At 36.5% G+C, this 21,822-nt stretch overlaps 1 protein-coding gene across 4 annotated transcripts in view; it reads right to left on the reverse strand.

The window, feature by feature from the left end:
* LOC149770073 (transcription elongation factor SPT5-like) overlaps positions 1 to 16,922 on the reverse strand; it is a 69,095-nt gene extending 52,173 nt beyond the window's left edge. The window contains exons 1-4 of one of the 4 annotated variants that reach the window (XM_089949449.1): positions 16,669 to 16,922; positions 12,230 to 12,315; positions 3,852 to 4,007; positions 1,598 to 1,688 (exon numbers count right to left, since the gene is read on the reverse strand). In XM_089949449.1, the coding sequence (XP_089805575.1) occupies positions 1,598 to 1,688; positions 3,852 to 4,007; positions 12,230 to 12,301 (319 nt within the window). In that variant the 5' untranslated portion in view covers positions 12,302 to 12,315; positions 16,669 to 16,922. The other 3 variants (XM_089949451.1, XM_089949450.1, XM_089949452.1) reach the window with 3 other exon arrangements.
* Positions 16,923 to 21,822: the final 4,900 nt, after the last annotated feature.

Raw genomic sequence — 21,822 nt, forward strand, 5'->3', positions numbered from 1 at the left:
CAGTAAGGCAGACAATTTTTTTTCTGTTGAGTAAGACCATTTGTAAAAAGATGTAACAAAATACGCATTTGAAAGTTCAGAAGTGTGATTCAAGACTGATGTGTGGAAGACTCCACTGAATTTAATATCAAATTCAGATCTAAATCAAACACAGACAAACCAGTTTCAGGATTTTAATAAAGACAATTAAATTTCTGCAATTAGTGCTTTTATTCTGTAAGCCTGTATTTTAATGGTGTTATGTATATTTGATTTAATTTATATTTGATTTAATTTAATTGTTTGTTTGTTAGTTTAAAAATTTGTTATATTCCATTACATGCTATTGTAATGTAACTTTATTTACTGTTTTGACATTTTCCAAAAAATCAGTCAGTTCTATTTGACCTGACTGTTTTTCATAAACAACTAATAATAGAAGCTTTGTATCTAATGCTTACCTAGTTCATGACCTTGATTCAGGATCAGTAAGAGTTGAAGTAAACAACTTTTAAAAAAAAATAATTTAAAATTCTTTCTCAGTATAAGATTGATCAAGTGAATTTGAGACCATACTGGGAGTATGTGATGTTAGGCATGTAAAAAGCTTCTACGTTCTTCTAAAAGGGTGATCATGTCACCCTCATATCGGGAATCTGTTTCGTCTTAAATTAGTGTACAACTATTTTCTATAGAGAATTTGGGCAGTCGGGCTTCAAACTACTGGTGTTTTGTTGTGACCAGCTTGAGTTAAATTTTTAATATTTTCTTCAAATTATATGGATTCAAAAAAATTATTTTTACCTGGAAATACTTGTGCTCTAAATTAATTCTTGGACAAGGACAGTTATCAAAATTTACACAGAATTCAAACAGTGGAATATTATTTTCTGTGATTCAACAAAGAACTGCTGACATATCTGTATGACACTGACCACAGCATCTGTCATCACCTTCCATTTTGGATTTCATTGGGATTCGAACTCTGTTTCATTAGGACTTTTTATTACTAGGACTTCAATTTTTTAATTCTTGGAATATTCTTGGATTATTTTTGGATTTGATTCGTAGAATCATGAGTTTTTTCTCATTTTTTTCCCGCTTTTTTTATCTAGGGAAATAAATTATTTGTTAAATTGTACAAAGCTGGTTGTTTCTACTTTTTTCTTGTTACATTTTGTAACAGCCTAAACGCAACAATGGTCATTTCTGTAAAACTCGCAGCAAAATTGCAAAGGGTTGGCAGGTCTGGTACGAGTGTCTACTAGTTACCCTTGCAATATAGCAGTGGGAAGAAGAAGTGTGTTATCTTAGAAAGGCTATCACATTCTGATATTGAAGTATAAATGTCTGGTTTATCACTCCTTAACATACAGAACTGCCAGACACAAGCCAATGAGTAAGAGATACAAAATGATGTCATCCTTAGTAAGTGTTTTATGTCTGTATCACATGCTGATCTAATGTTACATGAAAGATTAAAGTACCAGTAAGTATTGGGAAGAATATAGTGAATTAAAAGGCACTGTCCTTTTGATGGTACAAAACAAGGAATCTGCATAAACAATGAAAACAAATCAGTTTGATCTAATAGCATAGTTCTTGTAAGGTTTCTTACCAGCTTCATCCAAAATAAATCCTCCATATCGTGGCTTCTTTCTTTTTCTGCTTCCTCTTTCCTCATCATCTTCATCCTCCTCTTCATCATACTGGAAGCCATAAGATGTACATTAGAAGTACACCTAACAACACAGTACATGATGCATGTACAATTTATAAAACCACAACAAATCATCTCCCTCTGTCTTTTTACATCATTCTGAGAAGATAGAAGCAATTTTACTAATTTTGAACAATTTGTTCTTTGAACTTCTTCCTTGTTCCCCTACAGGTGAGGGATGCATGGTAGCTCAGTATAGTGCCTGGTTTGGCTGGCAGCTTCAATGTGTCCTTTGAAAAGGCACTTGGCTCACATTTCCTCAGCATGATACAGCCAATAAAGTGGTAAAAGTGCTATTAATCCAACAAACCAATCCTATGGGTGAGACCAAATGATGACCATACTGATATATTCACCCACCTCATATATCGGCAAGTATTATTTAGATAAATTTGGTCTAATGGTTTGAAGAAAGCTTGAAGGATGGACAAAAGAGGATCACAAGGCATCTGATTCTTTGTCAAGAAAGCTACAGTATACTGTACAGAGCAGAACCAAATGTCACTGCAATGACCCAGATCTGTCACTGCAGAAAGTGCTAGAAGATTAAAGTTTATGCTGTTCAACTTGTATACGACTTCCATCAAAATTTAAAAACCCTGATATTTATGTGAAATACTGTTTGAAATATGTATTCTTGGTGCTCCTAAGTTTTCAAGTTCAACTATTATGACTTGGAATTCAAAGCTGGGAGTAAAATATTCCAAGTTTTAAAGTCCAAATTTAGAAACTTGATCTACCTCTGATGCCAAGTGTAATAGGGCTCAAACTTCATTAATGCCGAAAGAAAACCATAAAAGTTTAAGATTCACATGTTCCCATGCACCCAGAAAATCTGGAAATGGACCAAATAGTATCTCCTAAAATTATGGTCTAAACAGGTCCAAATTTTTGTGGTGTACTTGTGCTAAAAAAATCTTTAAACCATTCATGTTTGATGCTATTAGTAATTGGGTAAATGTAATATAAAGGTTATCATGATGTGTTACAGAGTATGGCGACTGACATGGTTTTTTTTGGTGGTTATCAATGTCTAGAGGATCACTGACCACAGTGTTACAACCTGGAGTGAACAAATATTAAAATGAAATTAATTGATGGAATAAATGGAAATCTGAGCAGAGATACTGAATCAATTTGATAAAGCAAAATAAAACTGTACAGGACCAAATGAAGGAAGCGTATCTACCTGAGAATTTTTAAAAATTATTTTTATATCAATATGGCAAATTTCATCACAAAATCATGGGTGTGTTTTAAACTTTGAATGTCCAGCATGGCTTCATAATCTGAAAAATGGCTGCTGGTCACTCTCCAGAATCAACACAACTTGTCAGTTGGGATCAATTTGCACTGGAACATTCTTGGGTTCCTTCTGGCCTACTCATACATCACATCGTCTTTTGTGGCTTCTTTCGGTCATCCAGTCTCTTATACTGGTCTTTCATTCTTATATTAATTTGTGGAAGCAATTTTAATTTTTAGTGTTGAGGTTCACTCCCTTTTTCCCCTTTAGCAGAATGGTCTCCTTACACCACTGGTTATGTGTCTCTCATTGGCTCTCAGCTACATGTTTCTTGGGCAATCTTTACAAGAGTCTCACCTATGCCCAGAGGCAAGACCTTTCAGTTCTCACAAAACTAGACTGCCATGTTTGCTGGGAACACACCACAAACTATTAACTATCTGATCAAATCTCAGTTTATCTAACTGCCATTTTAGTATATATTTCTTTTGTTTCCCTTGACATACTGATCTCTCTAAAGTTTCAATTTATGATAAATATTCCAACAAGTACAAACGCTGTTTCTGCAACATTTCAACCATTGGCATTTCATTAAACAAAACACAATCTTCACCCCTGTTTAGTTTTACTTGATTAGTTATCCAACGGAAACTCATTAATACTCAATAAAGTCCCAACCAGATGTACTCAAGAACTAGCATTGTGAAACATGCCACAGATTTAACTCTATATGTTATAATGACATCTGCAAAATTCACTGTTAAGTGACAATAAAGCATGCAAGCATTAAGACAGCTGATACCAATTTTTTTATGACCAACTCTTAAGATGCAATACCGTGATAAGATTCTTGTTTGTAAATATATCTTAGATGCCACCTTGTGTGCCAAACAGACATATATTTACCTCATCATCATCATCTTCTTCTTCCTCATCCTCTTCACCTTCCTCTCCTCCCTCTTTATCATTTTCATCTTCATCATCACTGGTTATTCTGCTGCGTCTAGATGGTTTGGAAGATCCTTCCTCTTCTTCCTTATCAAATGATCCATTTTGTTCTCCCTTAAAAAGTGACAAATTATCAAGATACAGAATTGTATAGAATTCTGACACTAATCTAGAGTTACATATTGATACTAATCTCTAGACACGAATTTTGTTCACTAATTGATGAAATAAGTGACACAAAATAACTAACTCATCATTCTAATAAGCAGCAATAATCATAAATCATAAACTGAACAAACCCCTCTGGACAATTCTGAAAATGGGAGTTTGAAAAATCCAATTTAGACAAAGCTCTTTTGTCCGACTAAATGTACAGGACCAAAATTACGGCTATACTAAATTCTGAAGCACAATATTTAGCACCATATTTTATCAAATGCAAAGGTCTGATGAAGAAGATTTTCCAAACAGAAAAGACTCTGATTTATCATATTTATAGGAAACACCAGACAGATTATACTGCTTAGAAACAAAATCCAAAAGAACAGGTCTAAAATCACAGTTCAGGACAAGAATCTGAAGGTCTGTGAACATGAAAAGTTGTGAATGATGGGCACTCCTAACATTTACTTGAAAGCAGGAGTACCAAAAATGGTACATAATGCATCCGCTTATAGTCAAGTTAAGGGCTGTGATGACCATTTCCATAACCTTTAAAATCCAGTAAAATTCTAAATGCAACCAACCTGTAAAGTTTGGAAAAGATATGTTAGTAGAACTCTAGTTAGTATGCAGCTAGAAAGCAAATTTTAAATAAATTACGTTTCTCCAAGAATACTTACCCAACCATTTTACAAAGGAATATTGGCCTGTTACCTTGCAAATCCAGCCCTACTATAAGATGAAAAACATCTTTTCTATCTCTCTCATGAAGACAAAGTGCAGTAACTCTTGCCCATTACCTCCACTTGCCACTAGCTTTTATTTGAGCAATATACTAATGAGGATGCTTGAATTGTGGGGTGGTTGGGAGGGTTTTTAAGTAAAGTGATTGGTTAAGTATTCTTGGAGTAATACATTTACTTAAAAATTTGCTTTTTCCTTCAAATATGTACCCCAATCACATTATGTTAGGAGAATATGTAATAGGAGAGGGAATGCTAAGCATATGACCTCTACCTCGGGTATCCTTCTAGGGAATGATGGCTGGATTCTACATGCAAATGATAACACATTCTTCTAATTAAGTAAACAAAACAGTCTAGGGTCACTTTATCTATTGAAACTGGTGAAATCAGCAAAGCTGATAGGCTGTGTTAATTGTTTTGAGTCTAGTGGTCATCTGTACTGCACTTGACCTACCAGATTCAAGGTTTACCTCTGTGAAGCTAAATCACTGAGATAAACACTCAAGAAGGCAGACTCTGCGCCAGCCAACACCTCTACTATATCTTGGATCAAAACATTACTTCAAACATGAGGCTTGCAGAGACTGCTCTAATAACATCGGCGGTAATCTTCATGAGGCAACTCTCATTTTGAGAGACTTCTGAGCACGCCAAGTGTATAACCCATTTCAGCCACAAACCAAGGGCTTCTGGGGTGATATCCTGTTTCCCGGCTTTCACTGGAAGGAAGAGGCATTTGCCTGTTCCATGACTTGTCTCTGCATTTAAAGTAGTACTTGAGTATGCAAACAGGATCTTGCATGGTAGCTGCTTTTGACCAGTTTATGCAATTGAGCTAGTAAATGAGGACTCTTTGATTACCGACAGACAGTAACCTATTTTTGGCTACAAAGTCCGGTTGTGTCAAAAGGACCACTGAACCATCTGATCTGAACTGAAAATAGTTCAGGACAACAGAAAGGGCATGTAACTCGCTTACCCTGTATAAAGAAGCTAATGTCTTGTAAGATAATAACTTTAGCAAAGTGAAGACTAGAGAATCAAATTTATTTGAATTGAGCCATGTTAAAACCCAGGACAATTTCCATTTGGAAACAGGATGAGGGATTTTGGTCAATTAATATCAAAATTGGCTAATAGAACCAATAGGTCTTTATCATGACCAATATTGCCTGATGCCAGAATGTGTCAGATATCATGGAGCAGTAATCTTTGATAGTTATTGGAGCTAACTGCTTCTCATTGAAGAGCCAAAGGAAAAAGTCAGCCAGTTCAGGAATTGAGGCACTCAGAGGGACGATGTTATTAGCATTGCACCAGTCCTGAAAATATGCTACTTCCCTCAGAAGCATTCAGAGTGCAGGGCCTTCTTGCTCTAGAGATTCTCACCACAACTGAAGGTTTAATTTGTTTGTCTCACAAGGCTTCCATGATAAGAGCAAAGCTTGCAGAAGAAGATAGTCCAGGCAGGGATGGAACACCTGCGGCCATGGTTGTTAAAGAAGATTCAAGTTGGCCAGAATATTCCTGGGCAGATCTATTGCTAGACTGAGTAGGTCGGTGACCCAGGCCTTGACCCATCTGATAGGGCCATCTTCTTGCATTTTTGATCTTGTAACTTCTGGATTATTTTGGTGTTAGGACCATGGGAGGGTAGGCAAATACCCACAACCCCTACCAAGTGATGGACGGAGCATCCATGGCCCAAGCATCTGGGTCTGGGACTGGAGGGATAAAGGTAGGTTACTTGTGATTTCACCTTGTCACAAAAAGGCCGCACAACAGATGCCCCCAAAGTGCACACATCCAAGTGAAGACCAACTGATGGAGACACCATTCTGTCTGAAGAACTTGTCCTATCCTGGATAGTGTTGGCCAAGATATTGAGTCAGCCATGCCAGGAATGTGCCTGCTTGCTTTTTATGTTAATATGGAGACTGACACATCAATGTAAAAACTGCCAAATCAGAACACACAGGTGGGGTGATTTGTTGCCCCCCCCCCCTTTGTTACCACCATAGAGTTGTTGGACATAATAAGGCCCATTTTGCCTGAGGGTTGATCTTTCCAAAAATGAAAGGCGTTCATGATAGTCTTCATTTCTAGAAGGTTGATGTGTAGAGTTTGCCACCTGGTTTCCATGTGCTGCTGAGAATAGGTCTAGCAACATGTGGGCCCCCAAACCACTCATACTGGCATTGGTACATACTGTTATTTCCACTTTTCAATGACTGACCATATCTCCTGTTGTAGAAAGGCATCCCCATAAATGAAATCCAAAGCCCCTCCAAAATGACATGGATCCCCCAGTCATTGAGAGAATAGGGAGATCTGAGCCTGAAATTGCAGGAGTTGGCCGCTCCCACTTAACGCTGTCTGCAGGTTGTGGGGAGGGAAGGTTAATGTTTGGTTAGACTGATGTCTCATGGCATTGGTTTGGGATCTATATTGATTCACATCTGACTGAAAAGACCCCTTGTGCCAAGGTCACTTATTGTTCTTCTGAACTGGCTAGGCTGAATGTTGAGTGGCGAGTTGGAGGGGCAGTTCTTGAGCTGCTTGCCTTCGAACTTTTTCAATACCGCCTCCAAAAAGCAAAAGTGACCCTAAATGGGTTCATCCATAAAGCAAGAGTATGGTGAGGTTGGAGTGACGTGGACCACAGACAAGCATCATGTCACAGACCACATCTAAGTTGGCTGAAGTTGTCAACACATTGTCCAAGGCATGGTGAGCTGCCTGGTTAATGACTCTAGCAATCCTGGCTGTCACCTCTCAAGTATTGTTATTTCCAAATGTCTCCGAGAGTCTGAAAAATTGCCAATGAGGCCAAATCTAACATTGACAAATAAGTAACGTGGCATGGAACACATTTTTTTCCACTCCATAAAACAGTGGACCAAACATATCACTGCTACATTCTTGTCAAGGGCCAGGAAATCAGTATTGAAGGCATCCGTTTTTTATCAGTAAGTTGTAAATGTCACTGGAACTTGGCTTTCTGAGAAGAAAGCCTTAGAGTTTTCGAGGTCAGCATTTTTAGTGAAAGCCGCTCACTCATCTTAATTTTAGCCAATGGGGAAGTAGCCAGAAGAACAGCATCTCTTACTCCTCGTCAAGATCTACCAATGCTTTCACTTTATAGTCTTGAGTAGCAGTAGGAGGTGGAGGGCATTCTGAAGTAGCCACCACCCTACAAATTTCATTGATAGTAGCTTTAAAGCTAAATTCAGTCTGTTCCATGGTCAGATCTGAGTATGGTTTATTTGAAGGAGTTGTGTCACACTCACTGTATGTCAAGTCCCAATCTGGGTCTGCTGGCAGCCCTGAATAAGTCATACCAGGTGGCATCAATGACTCAATTCCATCCCCCCTCTGAAAATGTTACTAGCTCTCCATGGTGGATAAGCAGTTAACTTATGGAAGTCCAGCACTGATGAAACTGCCAGCTGGTTTGCCTGGTGAATGGTTAGCCTGGATGCTGGCAGTATAAAAGACAGTCCCGCTATCACCGGTACTGGCCGCTCCAAGGGCCTGGCTGGACAGATAGATTTGTCACTGCAATGACCATGTAAACGTATGGCTAGATGAACAGATCTGTCACTAACATCCTGTAAATCATTGTTGGCTGAATCGTTTCAACTAAAAGGTCCCCATGCTGGGGCAGTTAGATGGCTGCCAGTGGTGTGGTACAAACCCCCTTGACTTACAGGACTGAAGGCCATGCCCAGGCATGCTGAAGGACTTAAGCCCACTGGGCTACCTAAAATTGGGGGGACACTTCCCCGATGAATCAGAAGTAAGTGCTGAAGTAGTTGTTGTTGTTGTAGGGTTTAATGCCATTTTTCAGCACACGATAGGCTATACATGGCGGCCAGTATTAATGGTGGAGGAAGAACCCTGGAAAACTTTGGAAAGAACCTCCGACCCACGAGAAGCAAGCTGGCAAGCTTTCTCACATACCCACATTAGCCGAATCCGAGACTCGAAGCCATGCAGACAGAGGTGAGATGGCAGTGATCCGTAATGGAGAGCGCTTTAGACCACTCGGCCACTCAGGGCCCCAGTGCAGAAGTAAGCAAGGGAAATTGAAGTAATATTTGGCATGATGTCAGCAATTGCGCCAGCATTTCCTGGACAAGGCGACACATCTGTTCAAACGCAGACAGTTGTACCCTTTCCACATGATCCTCCTCCCCTGCTGCTGATGGCTGCAAACAACTAACTTTTTTTTGTTGGGGGGACCCAGCATCCCCCTAAAGGCTCACAACAGAAGTTGACTTGCGATGTATACTGAAGATGTCAACACTATCTTTTCTTGACTCGTTCTGTCTTGTTATGCTACTTGGCATTAATGTTATACATTTAGTACAAACAATACAGGACTTGTGGTTGTCTTTCTTTGCTTTAACTTTTTGTATTTTATATATCTGGATGAGATTCTCACTGAAATGACACAAGAGGAGAAAAACAAAGCATAAATTAGTAATTCAGTATATTACTAACCTGTAAATATCTCTCCCGTTAATAATGGAAAAAACTAAAATAGTGTCTATTTTAAGATGCAATCTAGAGTATGCAAAGATGTAGAATGTTATAAACTTGCCAATACCATCTCTGTTACTAACAAAGTAAGCAAAAATAGTGAAAATCATGCTGACTCGTAATAACAACCTGAGGTCAACAATAGTGTGGTGTAACATGGTCTTAAATGAACTAAGCCCATAAAGGTGAAAAAATCGCTCATATTTGGCAGAATTGTAAAAATAATGTATACAACCTGCTACAGGATGATTATTCCACACAATAAATTCAAAATGGCTTGGATTCTTGGAGGTAAACTACAATGTTATCAGTACAACAGTGAAGTTAAAAACTTGCGACACCTGGCGGTGGCAAGTGAAAGTAAGGGGCAAGAATTATTGCCATTTGTCTACATGAGATACATAGAAAGAAAAAAATTTTTCATCATTTAGTGGTGAGGATTCATGAGGTAGCAAGCTAATATTCCCAACACAACATGAAGGAGAAAAATGTGTTCATGGAATACAAATGCCACTGAGAAAGTGACTTAAAGACAAAACCTATCCATTGTGATTTGATCAGCCACGGCTAATATGCAGAACAGCACAGTGCTAGACTTATGTAAATAGCCATGAAGCTTGTGTGTGTTTGGGGTTTTTAATGTAGCTTTTACAACATTTTCAGTCATATCGCTATGATGTCTGCAGTGTGGCAGTTTATAGTGATGTCTAGCACTGAGGCTTCATGACACAGACATGTAGCATGATGTCTCACCCAGTCAGATTATCCTAACACCAGGTCAACCAGTCCTAACACTAACCTCTTAATGCTGAGCGCTTAGCATGAAGCTAGTGTGATTAATTAACAATTAATCCTTATCACTGTAATTATCTTGTGAAAAGGACTGTCCCTCCGAAGGCTACCCTGATGTACTTAAAGAAACCATGTAAGTACCTGCAACTTATGGGCAGATAAATGGTGCCCTATTTGATTATAACAGTGTTTAAATTAACTTGGTGACAACACAAATATAAATCATAAAAGTAATCAGAGCTCTTCCAAGTTGTCAAATCATTGATATGCCATAATAACAAAAACTGTCATTTAAGAATGTGTGGTTTTTATAGGGCACCACAATAAATAAGAGTGCAGAAAAGTATGTGAACTCGTAAAAATGTGTTTGCATAATGTTTTCATTTTTTGGGGAAATGAAATTGTGATGAAAATAACACTGCCAACAAAAGGAAAAAATATGAAAATTCCATTCAACTGGTGAAATTTGAGTGTGTGTGTGTGTGATTTGGATTTTTAAAGTAGCTTTAACAATTTTTCAGTCATATTGCTACGAAGTCTGCAGTGTGACAGTTTATAGTGATGTCTAGCACTGGGGCATCATGCCACAGACATGTAGCATGATGTTCCACCCAGTCACATTATCCAGACACCAGGCTGACCAGTCCTAACAATAACCTCTTAATGCTGAGCGCCAAGTGAGGCAGCTATTAGTACCATTTTTGTAAGTCTTTGGTATGACTTGGCCAGGGTTCAAACCCACAACCTCCCGCATCCGAAGCGGGATGAAATTTGAGTTTCAGTACCTAAAGCTTGCGTGAATTCATTTTGAAAACAGTTCAAATCTGCAGTCTCAATCAACATTTATGTACTGCACACATACCAAAATAAATTCATCTTTTCTACAGAGCCTTGCCATATCCTGGCTTTATTCCTTAGGGCCGTCTCGTTAGACATTTTAACCATTCAAATTTTTGTCTGACTTAGTTTCTTTGGATAAATGTTCCTTGATAAATTTTTCGTTCTTTCTTTGTTTCATTTAATGATGGTAACTTACGTTTATATATACAGTACAGTGAAATGTCATTTGTTTATTCCTGGAAGTTTCTTCAGTGGGAATGGAAATGATGTTTTACTTGCAGAGAAAATTGCAGAATATTATAAATGATCATTCTTGAGATTTAAACTATATGTTGATTTTATTGTTGTGGTTTATGTTTTGTTTTTAGTGTTGTTATAGGGGTAAACAAACTTATAAATTTACACATAACGTGCTTTATGCTTTTCACTTAACATTTTATCCTTTTGAAAGAGCATGAATCACAAGTTTATACCAGGTACTATGAGAAATAGGCTGCAGACCCCTGAATTACATGAGTGTACAATGTAGACTCAAGACTGGTTTCCTCATCCTTAAAATCTCTTGAGAACCCCAAGTGACCTTGACGTTTAGACACTGAATTCATCAGGATCCTTTGTATAGTGAATGAAATAGATCTTTAGAAGTCAGTTTTGTTCTGTGCCCACTTTAATTACATACAGTTGCAGTGAGAATACTTATTACAAAAGACAAAATGTACCTTTCTTGTGCTGACTTTGGTTAACCAATTTGTGTGCTTATCTCTCATCAACTAACCAACTCCTTGTAAAATTTTAAAAAATGTTGTACAAACTCTATTTCTTTAAAACCATCAATTTTTTATTCTGAGAACTGTTGAAGTTATAAGGAACTGAATACGAACAAGTCAAGTAGTAAATTCTCACTATCCGTCATACTATATGGGGCAAGCTTTTCTCTGGATATGTGATTATGCAACAACTCGCTTAGCAAGCAATCAAACTGGTTAATGATCTGCTGGAATCTATTATCAGACAGCTGAGTGATGGATGCCACTATTGCTTGAAGAGTCATAACTCAAATGCTTCAAATTAAATTATGTGCGTACGTAAGAAAAAAAGAAAAAGTAAACTGATGCTACTTTCATTTATATGTGTGCATACTAGTCTTCAGGAATATTATCAGAGAAGGCACATTTTACAATGCAACACAACAATGGATTTTTTCAGAACTGATTACAATACTTATAAGTACATCAATGATATAATTTTTACCTCACTTTCTGTTCCACTTTCAGCCCTTTCACTTTCAGCATCAGAAACAACACTGCCATCACTGTCAGACATTTTTAAAATAAATCCTGTAAGAAGAAAACAGGAGTCATATGACCAAAAACTAGATCTTACATCATGGCCTGCCATGGCAAATCTCCATGCTTTTTAGCACATTGAATGTGGAAATCATGTGCAAAACAACTAAAAAGTGCTGATCACATCATGAAAAACAACAACAGTCCATCCAAATATTCTCTCCAAAGAAAGTATTGATTCATTAAAAAAAACTTGTAAGAAACAGCAAACCTTCAAGACATTAATTTATACAAAATAATTAGAGTCTAAAAAGTTAACTTCTTACAGAATTGTAACTCTTACCGAAGAAAGAATCTAAATGAGCCAGTACCCCCCCCCCCCGTTAGGATAAATCAAACAATGTGCTTACCTGGTGCAGTTATGATTATATATTATTTAATAACTCTGATAAGTGAAAGATTTATTCAAATGTCTGATTTTGGTTTCATGAAGTGTTTAGCTTCTTTAGGTGCAAAAAATTCTGATGTTCTGAATAAAACTTGGCCTAGAAACTGGAATGTCATGGAAGCCAGGAATGCAGAATTGGATTAAGTTGAAATATGTTGCTTTAACAAAATGAATCAGGAATATATTAATACTGAAGAAAGTGTTTCAATACAGAGATCTCACTAGGATTTTAAAACAAGTAGTACAAGACTCCCAATTTGGTAAAAATAGGAGTCCCACCATCAAAAGTTGCAGTCCCTTCTTTCCTACAGAATCAACACAGACGTGAGTGCATCTATATTTAGATGGAGAGGTTTCCGTAATGTAATCACTCACTTTAATATAGCTTCATTACAACAGTCTATTGACAGGATTGCAAATTTATGGTTTATTTTTTTGTCTACGTCCTTGTAGTAATTTTAGGCAATGGTTAAATAGTATCTGATTTGCTGGGTTTTTTTCCCCGTATTTTCGCAAATACGTGTCAAGTAGGAATAAAGCTTAGACCTTAAAGCACATCTCGCAAATTCCACAACATAGCGTTGTCCTCTACGTTTCTGACCTACATAATTTGCAGTTTAAAGTTAAATCTTTAATAAAATAATACCTTGGCTTTGCTTTCAATGATTTGTATATTTTTCTGAAAATATCTGCCTGATGATGTACGAAAACAGACAATCTAATAAACTGGTATATCCCAGACTTAGCAAAGTCCACCACTATTTCCCGTTAGGCCTACTGGTTCACTTACAGTTTCAAACTAATTTTATGACAAAATAGTGTAAAAGAGGCAGCTAATATATATCCAGATCACCGATTCTGATCTTAAAAAACATGTTTGTATGTTTTATCATCAAAGGATATCATGCAGGAAATTGATAGTTGCTACCTTACTCGAAAAAGGGTTAATGGTCAATCAGCTATCAAAACATATGCTTGTGAATGGGCAGGAGTTTGTTTGTCAACGTAACTGATATCAAAACTTGGCCTAGCTACTGATCTCTTGATGAATACATTTCACTACAAACACTAGAACTAACCAGGCTAAGGCGAGGGGCATTTTAAAAAAAAGTATGGTCAGTCAATGTACCGCTTAAATAGCTCTTTTTCGTCTATCAGAGTGATACTGAATTTTGTCAATCCAAGCAAGGATTTATTCCAAACACTAAGCTAAGCATCACACACTTTCTTACACTTAGCTACTGTCCTATCCGAACTATCAATTCTAGCAGCTTTAGCACTCTTCTGAATATCGTTACAATCTTCGTAAGTTTGCCATTTAACCCCAAAATACTTATCCAAATTTACAAATGGCATTTTGTCTAAGTCTCAACATGTCTTGATTCTCATGCATTACTTATTCCGATACATTCGGAAATGAACACAATAACGAAAGCTAAAGTTTTGTTAGATTCAAGATACTTATCATCCTTTTAACAGATTCTGGCATTCCCCGCTTCCATTACATTCCAGCCAAGTGAAATGTAGTTCAGCGGAACCTGAAAACATGTCCATTTACTTGGGTGAGAATATTAATTTATTCCAAAAATAAGACATCTAAGTAACTAAAACAAAATAACTTTAACTTGCAGAAACATGTTGATACAGGATGCCAAGTGTGTGACATATTCCTGTAAATTTGACTTCTTGTTCTGAAACATGCTACACAGTGTCATTATTTAGGCAGTAAGACCCAAAACAGAAATATCTGGGTCGATGTCTTACACTTTAGGACTAACCATCCTAGTCCTGAAATATCTGGGTCAATGTTTTACACTTTAGGACTAACCAACCTAGTCCATGGAAGCCTAGAATACTAAAACTGGACTAAAACATTATGACTTCAATTTATAGAAAAGTGTCGATAAGGGCTGCCAAGCATGAGATATTCCTGACATTTTTACTTCATGTTATGATGTTAGTCAACATCAGAACACACTACACAGTGTCATTATTTAGACAGTAAGACCGCAACCCCCAAAACATTAATATCAGGACTGATATCTTACACTGCAGAACTAGATTATAACTAGTCCTTCAATTTAAGACCTTAACTCTGATATTTATGTTTTGGTCATAGAGGTCTTACTGCCTAAATAATGGTGCTGTGTAGCATGTTTTGATGTTAACATCGGCACTATAAGTCAAAATTCAGGAATACCTCAAACAGTTGGCATTCCATATATATGCTTTCCTACAAATTAAAGAGATGTTTTAGTCACACTTTACTTACTCTGATGTCTTTTTCCTATAAAAATTAAAATTCCCACAAAGGCAAGCTTCAAGTTCCATTGGACTACATTTCAGTTGGCTGGAAAATATATGGAAGCCGGAGATACCAGTTGTTCTTGTTATTGTTGTAGGGTTTAACGCCATTTTTCAGCACACGATAGGCTATTCATGGCGGCCAGTATTAATGATGGAGGAAGAACCCAGGAAATCGCCGTAAAGAACCAGCGACCCTCGAGAAGCTACTGGCAAGCTTTCTCACATACCCACATTGGCCAAATCTGAGACTTGAACCTATGCAGACAGAGGTGAGATGGCAGTGATCTGTAACAGAGAGCACTTTAGACCACTCAGCCACTCGGGGCCCCGGAAATACCAGAATCGGTCAAAAGGATGATAAGAATCTTGAACAACACAAAGCTATCTAAACACTTTATTGAATATTAATACAGTTTTTATTCGTTTCATTAAACTTTCATGCAAAACATAAATATCAGGGTCGAGGTCTTACTTTGTAGACTAGACTACAACCATGCAAATGGTGTCCACCTTGTAATTTTATTATTGTTTAATTAATCACACACAAAAATTAATTAGTCCTACAATGTAAGATATAGCACATGTTGTTTTTGTTTTAGTGCTCTGTCTTACTATCCAAATAATGGCCTTGTATAGCGTGTTCCAATGTCGGTTGACATCGGAATGAGTAGTCAAAGTTTCAAGAAAATCTCACACACTTGGCAGCCTATATCGACACTATTCCACTAATTTATATGTAATTAATATACTTACTGTGCTGTCTTTATCCTGGCAGGATGGAAATATGACACTAGCAAATGGTTGCATTTTCATGTTCTGTTGACATACATTTGAATTTGTTGAAATGCAACGGTAGTCGAGGTATGCCCAAGTATGTTTAAGTAGGTTCATGTGGGGGATATGTTTCTTAAATGAACTGAAACGCTGCTTACAGTTCCAATAGGCATAATATATTTTTATTCGTATTGTTAAAGAATATTTCAATTTAAACTGATTTTGGCATTCCCTGCTTTCATTGCTTTCCAGCCAACTGAAATGTAGGCCAACGAAACTTGAAAACAGGTCCATTTCTTTGGTGAGAATTTAAATTTATTAGAGAAAAGACATCAGAGTAAGTAAAGTCTGACAAAAACATTAGAAACTTTACTTTGTAGAAATGCGTCGTTATTGGTTGTCATTTGTGTAAGATATTCCTGAAAATTTGACTTTCATTACAGTTAGTCGACATCAAAACATGCTACACCGCTTCGTTAGTTTAGCAGTAAGACCCATCACCCCACCCCACCCCCGAACAAAACTATCGGGTGATGTGTCTTACGTCGTAGGACTAGAAAAACATTAAGTTCGTCTTCAAGCCAATCACAAAAACATTAATCGTCTTTAAGCCTATGAGCAAAGACATGAGCTTCCCTCCAATTCTGATGAAATTTCTTCTTCATTATTTACTACAACGATTGAACTATCATTAACGAAGAAACCATGACTTGGAAACGGTACGCTCTTCAACGTAAAAGCACAGGGGTTCGTATCTTGCTTACAATTTAACTATCAGCCATACATATAGTATAAAATGTTATTTTATACTAATGTATGACAGTTGAATTGTAAGCAACTATACGAGCCCTGTGCGAAAAAGTTGACACACGTACCAAATTATTTCCCCTCTTCTTTGAAATGGCGATTTCAGTACTAGTAGAGCTAGGAGTGATTTCTGGTAGTCTCGTATTCAAAAATGTTGACAACCTTGTGATAGTCTGTGAGAAGTCTATGAATACCGACGATCACTTTGAAATAAATGTATATCACACTTGAATTGTAGTCATCGCGAATACTTTTAAAACGATATGAAGTTGCTACTATGCATTCAAAAAGTAAACAAGTTAATTTTTCAGTAACCTTACATGAATTTCTTTAGATAAGATTATATCCCGGAGAAGTTGTGCGCATATATGCTGTCATCCAAGTAGGACTAGTCTGATATCCAAGTAAACCTAGTCGTCAGTTAAGAGGGCCATAAGTTGAGAACGATGAAGTCCCAAGAAAGACTTACTTGGTTCCAATGAAGACTCATGATCATAGACATAACCAAAAATGACAAATGACAAATGCACAAAAATCACTTGTTTCAGACAAATGCAGTTAAGATAAGATTTATTTAACGTCAGTATGATTTAAAACAACAATTCAACATCAACTATAATGAGATATTTACCAGCATTACACACACACACACACACACACACACATGACATACAAACTCAGCATAAGACAGGTCTATTGATGCAGTTGGACAAAACACACCTGATAAATTTAAATGAGCAAGCAATGCGTTTTAAAAGTAATTAAAAGTTAATTAAGTATCTGGATACATTCAAACCAAAATGTAAGATAATTTCAACACAAAAAAAGAAAGAATTATTGGTAGAAATTTAAATTAAATTTATAAGGCTCAAATTAGGACTAAAGGCATGCTTCGATGAAGCGTGTGTCTTACTTCAAAAGAAAGGTGCTAACAGTAAGGTGCTTCATGGTACATAAGACAAGTACAGATAAACAAAAATCAGTAAAACAAATATTAGCTGTCGTCATCATGGCCGGGGGGGGGGGGCAATTATTTGCAGATAGTACATTTACAGTCAGACATTCCAGAATAGAAATAATGATCTAAATAAGTTAAAATTTCATTGCTGTCTAAAAGTTATTTATTGTTTTAAATTATGTATTTCATTCCATAGAATGGCAGCTGCATATCTTTAAGATTTTATTGACAACAGTTGAGATTTTAATTCTTGGGAATCTAAAATATTTAAATATAGATTTTTTTATTTGTTTTATTTAAAACACATTAAATCATCTAGACATTTGGGAGGATGCTTATTCGGAATTTTGATAGTCTCTAGAACTATAATCCAAGGTCTACATACGTATCGGGTTGGTACTTTTGACATAATAAGAATTTATTATAGCAGCTTGTGAAATCGTCATACACAAATCTCAGAGCACACTCTTATATGTTTTTAAGGCACGTTTGTACGGAAACAGATAGAGGGTTAAGCGCAATATCATCTTGCATAAAGTTGAATGTCCGGATGGTTTCAGGTTATTCAAGTACTGTTAACCATTTTTTTAATTTTTTTCAAATTCTTGGACCTAAAGTTTTGGGTACAGTATATACATCGTAAGTTAGAGTAATCGCTCTTATTGCTCTTTTATTGTTTTTCTTTATCTCCGTCTTTTGGGTTATTTCATTCGTTTTTATCAACTCTGTCTCATTATTAGTGTTAGCTGTTATCTTGCTATTCAAAACGAAAATTGGTGTGTTATATTATTCAGATCTTCGCGTGACTGTTCAATGTGATATGCAAGGTGTTATAGCCTTCGAGAGATTTACCTTCATCTCATTCTCAAAGGAATATATTCCGTCATGTATCTCCTGCTCGACTGGCTGTAAATAATCTTGATTAGTACACCCTTGTTCGTCTACTTATGTTCTTACTGTTTTATTTCAATTTATGAAGAGCAAAATATTAACGTTTTTAATCTCTTTTTTTTAAGCAAATCATGAACATCTGAAATCTTTTGTCTACTCTGGTCAATCTATTTTTGTAGATATACATTCTTTTAGCATTTTCAGTACAAATATATTCATCAACTGAAAATTATTTGTCAACCTGTTCCCACCCATGTCTTTGAATCATTACCCTTCAATATCTTACGTATTTGAGTATCAACCCGTTTCTGTAGCAAAATAATATATGGTTCGTCAAATTTTGTATTTATTGTTTTATTTTACCAGATCTGTTAGATTAGTAACACGATAATTATTATAGATTAACTTACAAGTAATATTTTGACATAATGTGGCATCTTTTTTCCTCTGCTTTTGTCTCAACGTTTAACTAAAGTCACGATGGCCTCTTAACGCCATTTTCTTTATAAGGAACAGAGATATGTTACAGGCACCCAGTGAAAATCGCTTACTTGGCAAGGGCGCCCGCAGAATTATTTTCGGGGGGGGGGGGGAGGGAGCATGTAGTTGTCAGTTATTAAGTTTTACGGATGTAGGCCAAAACATGTTCAGAGGTGAAATTCAGGGGTGGGGGTAGGGTAATTGCCCCCACAAAATCATGTCCCTACGTGTGGACGCCCGTGCTTAATTGTCCATTCTTATCTGTCATTTCGAAACTCAACCTGTTAATTTCCCATCTGAAATAGCATTTCATGACCATTACCACTATATGAAAGTAAGTCACAGTGAAACTCTGCTCAACACGAATAGTAGCCATTCGAGTAATTTTGTCTGTTAGTTATCAACTTGAGTAGAATTTATATATAAAAAAATAGGTTTTGGAAATCTTCAAAATTCGTCAGATGCAGTCGATACCTTTATAGATCTCTAGCACCCGAATTCTAGCAAATTTCGACAGGCGTATTTGGATGTGTCAAACCCATCAGCATTTATTTGTTGCTATCTCTTTATTTATGGTGTTTAGCTAGTAAAATATACTTGCTCTTAAGTTCATCGGAAAGTTTTCAATACCCAAAATCAAATATATTTGTTGCAATGAAATTATTAGTTGATCACTTCTGTTATCCAATGAATTCTTAAAACAGATTTCTTCGAAGGAAATCTGTCGTGTACTTGAAATGTCACCATATATTAGGTCTTTATTCGAAAGACCATTGATTTGAATATTTCTTTCAATTTCCTCCTTTCCTGTAAATAAAGTTAGCTTTATTGAAACAATCGTATTTCAGTGACCACCTTCAGCGATGTTCCGCTGTCTTGGAACTAAGTATTGTCATATTGGCCCAGTTGTGGGGTGGGGACATTTCCTTATATATTTATCTTTTGTAATTGTTGTATTCGTTGATGATCAAATAAACCTATCGTTGTTGATTTAACTAATACTGCCTCCGAGCTTTTTTCCTCGACGCTTATTGATGGCACATGTTTATATTTCGTTATGTTTCAAACCTTTGTTGTATAAAGTACTTTCTTACTGACTTTGTAACACTACATAAAAGTGTTGTATTATTAGGACAGATTTTTTTTAAGTAAATGTAATAAGATTTAAATTTTCTCTAAATTGTGTTAAAAGTATCTTTTCATTAAAATTATATTGAAAGTAATTTTCTACTCAACTATATTGAGATCAATTTCATTTATTTTTGTGTTACAACTATACACTATTTTAATAAAGATTGCGCCCTTATGAACAAAGGCAAAACTATCTTGCACTATACATTTCTCATGTATCGTAAAGTCAGCAAATATTACACCCGGTATGTTGTGGAGGTTGTGGAACTAACGAATTCCAAATATTCCTTCTGAATGAGTAAGCAAGCTGTTGTAGCAGAATTGTCTGTCTGATGACGTAGTCAACACATCCCGACGTACCCCATTCTCCATGATGTAGCCGTATCTACACCATCATGACTGACACCTCTTTTAAGAGAGCCTGAACTCTTTCTTCTCTATCTCTCTCACTATGGGCAAGACATTTCTTAACTTATGACTAATTCCTTCTCATAGCAAGAAATGAGAAGTTTATGATACACATAACGCCTTATCATAACAGTACTAACACGAAGCAAAGGTTAAAAGAATAGACATGCCTGTAACTATCGACCAAATCCAGCTGATGTCTTTTGCATACAAATTGTAACTGTTTCTAACCCTGCCTCCGTCGAATTCAGCTTAGTATTTCTTTCCATCACCTCTTTCATGTCCGATTTCCAGCACCGAATCATTGTATTGGATCAAGTTTAAAGTGTATTTTGTTGACAGTTGTGCCGTACTCTGATAAAGTAGTGACGTTGTCCTCTAGGGCATGCCCCGTCACTGACCAACAACGCAGTATAAAATAGAACGGTGTGTGTTTCATCACTCATTTGTACATCGATACAAGATCTGCCATTTAAATACACGCAAGGGACAGATTATACTTGCAGTAGTAACAAGTTATTTGACAGAAAAAGTTTATCTCTTTTCGGGCTGAAGGTCTGCTTCTGCACTCAGCAGTTTAAAGTTTTTCTATTTTATTTATTTTACACTCTCCTTAGGAAAAGCCACGCCTTTTTCCTTTGGCTAACTTTTACAAATAGAAATGCCTTTGCCCTTTAGACGGACAGTAACCCTTTCTTATTCAGAACGGGAAGCTAGTGGCAATCTTTCTCACATACATGTATTGGCCGAGTCTGAGACTCAAACCCAGGCCCGTCACATGTCCAATGGCAGTGATTAGTAACTGCGAGCGCTTTAGACCACTCATCCCCCCACCACCACCGTTGCTGTGATAATAATAAGGAATACAATATGGAATATATGAGAAAACAGATGTCACATAAACGCATAAGACAAAGAAAGATACTAAGATGAAAATTTCCGATTAAATGAAATAGAAGTAAAACTTTATAAGAACAAAAACAAAACTTCAATTTCAGGACAACATTCAAAATACTCGGTATTTATTATATGATTTCTATCGAAGGGTGGCCGAATTTTGCAAAATCTTCAGGTGTTAGTAAAAATGATTCAGACATATATCATTCCATGTACGTTTTTTTTTACCCAATCGATTATTGACTAGCAGAGAAAATATTTACATTGGTCAAACATAAGCTATATGCTAAACATTTAAAATACGAATATGCCACGAAAAGAGGCAAGAGTACATACATACAAGAGTATATACCTGTATTATCACAGAGTGTGAATAAGATCCATTAGTATCCTTTTGTATTCGTGTTTTTCGTTATGGCTTTCACTGCATAAATAGACATAAGTAGTATAGTGGGAT

This window comes from Sinohyriopsis cumingii, unplaced genomic scaffold, assembly GCF_028554795.1.
Source record: "Sinohyriopsis cumingii isolate HCF-2022 unplaced genomic scaffold, ASM2855479v2 utg002725l, whole genome shotgun sequence".
Classification (NCBI taxonomy): Eukaryota; Metazoa; Mollusca; class Bivalvia; order Unionida; family Unionidae; genus Sinohyriopsis; species Sinohyriopsis cumingii.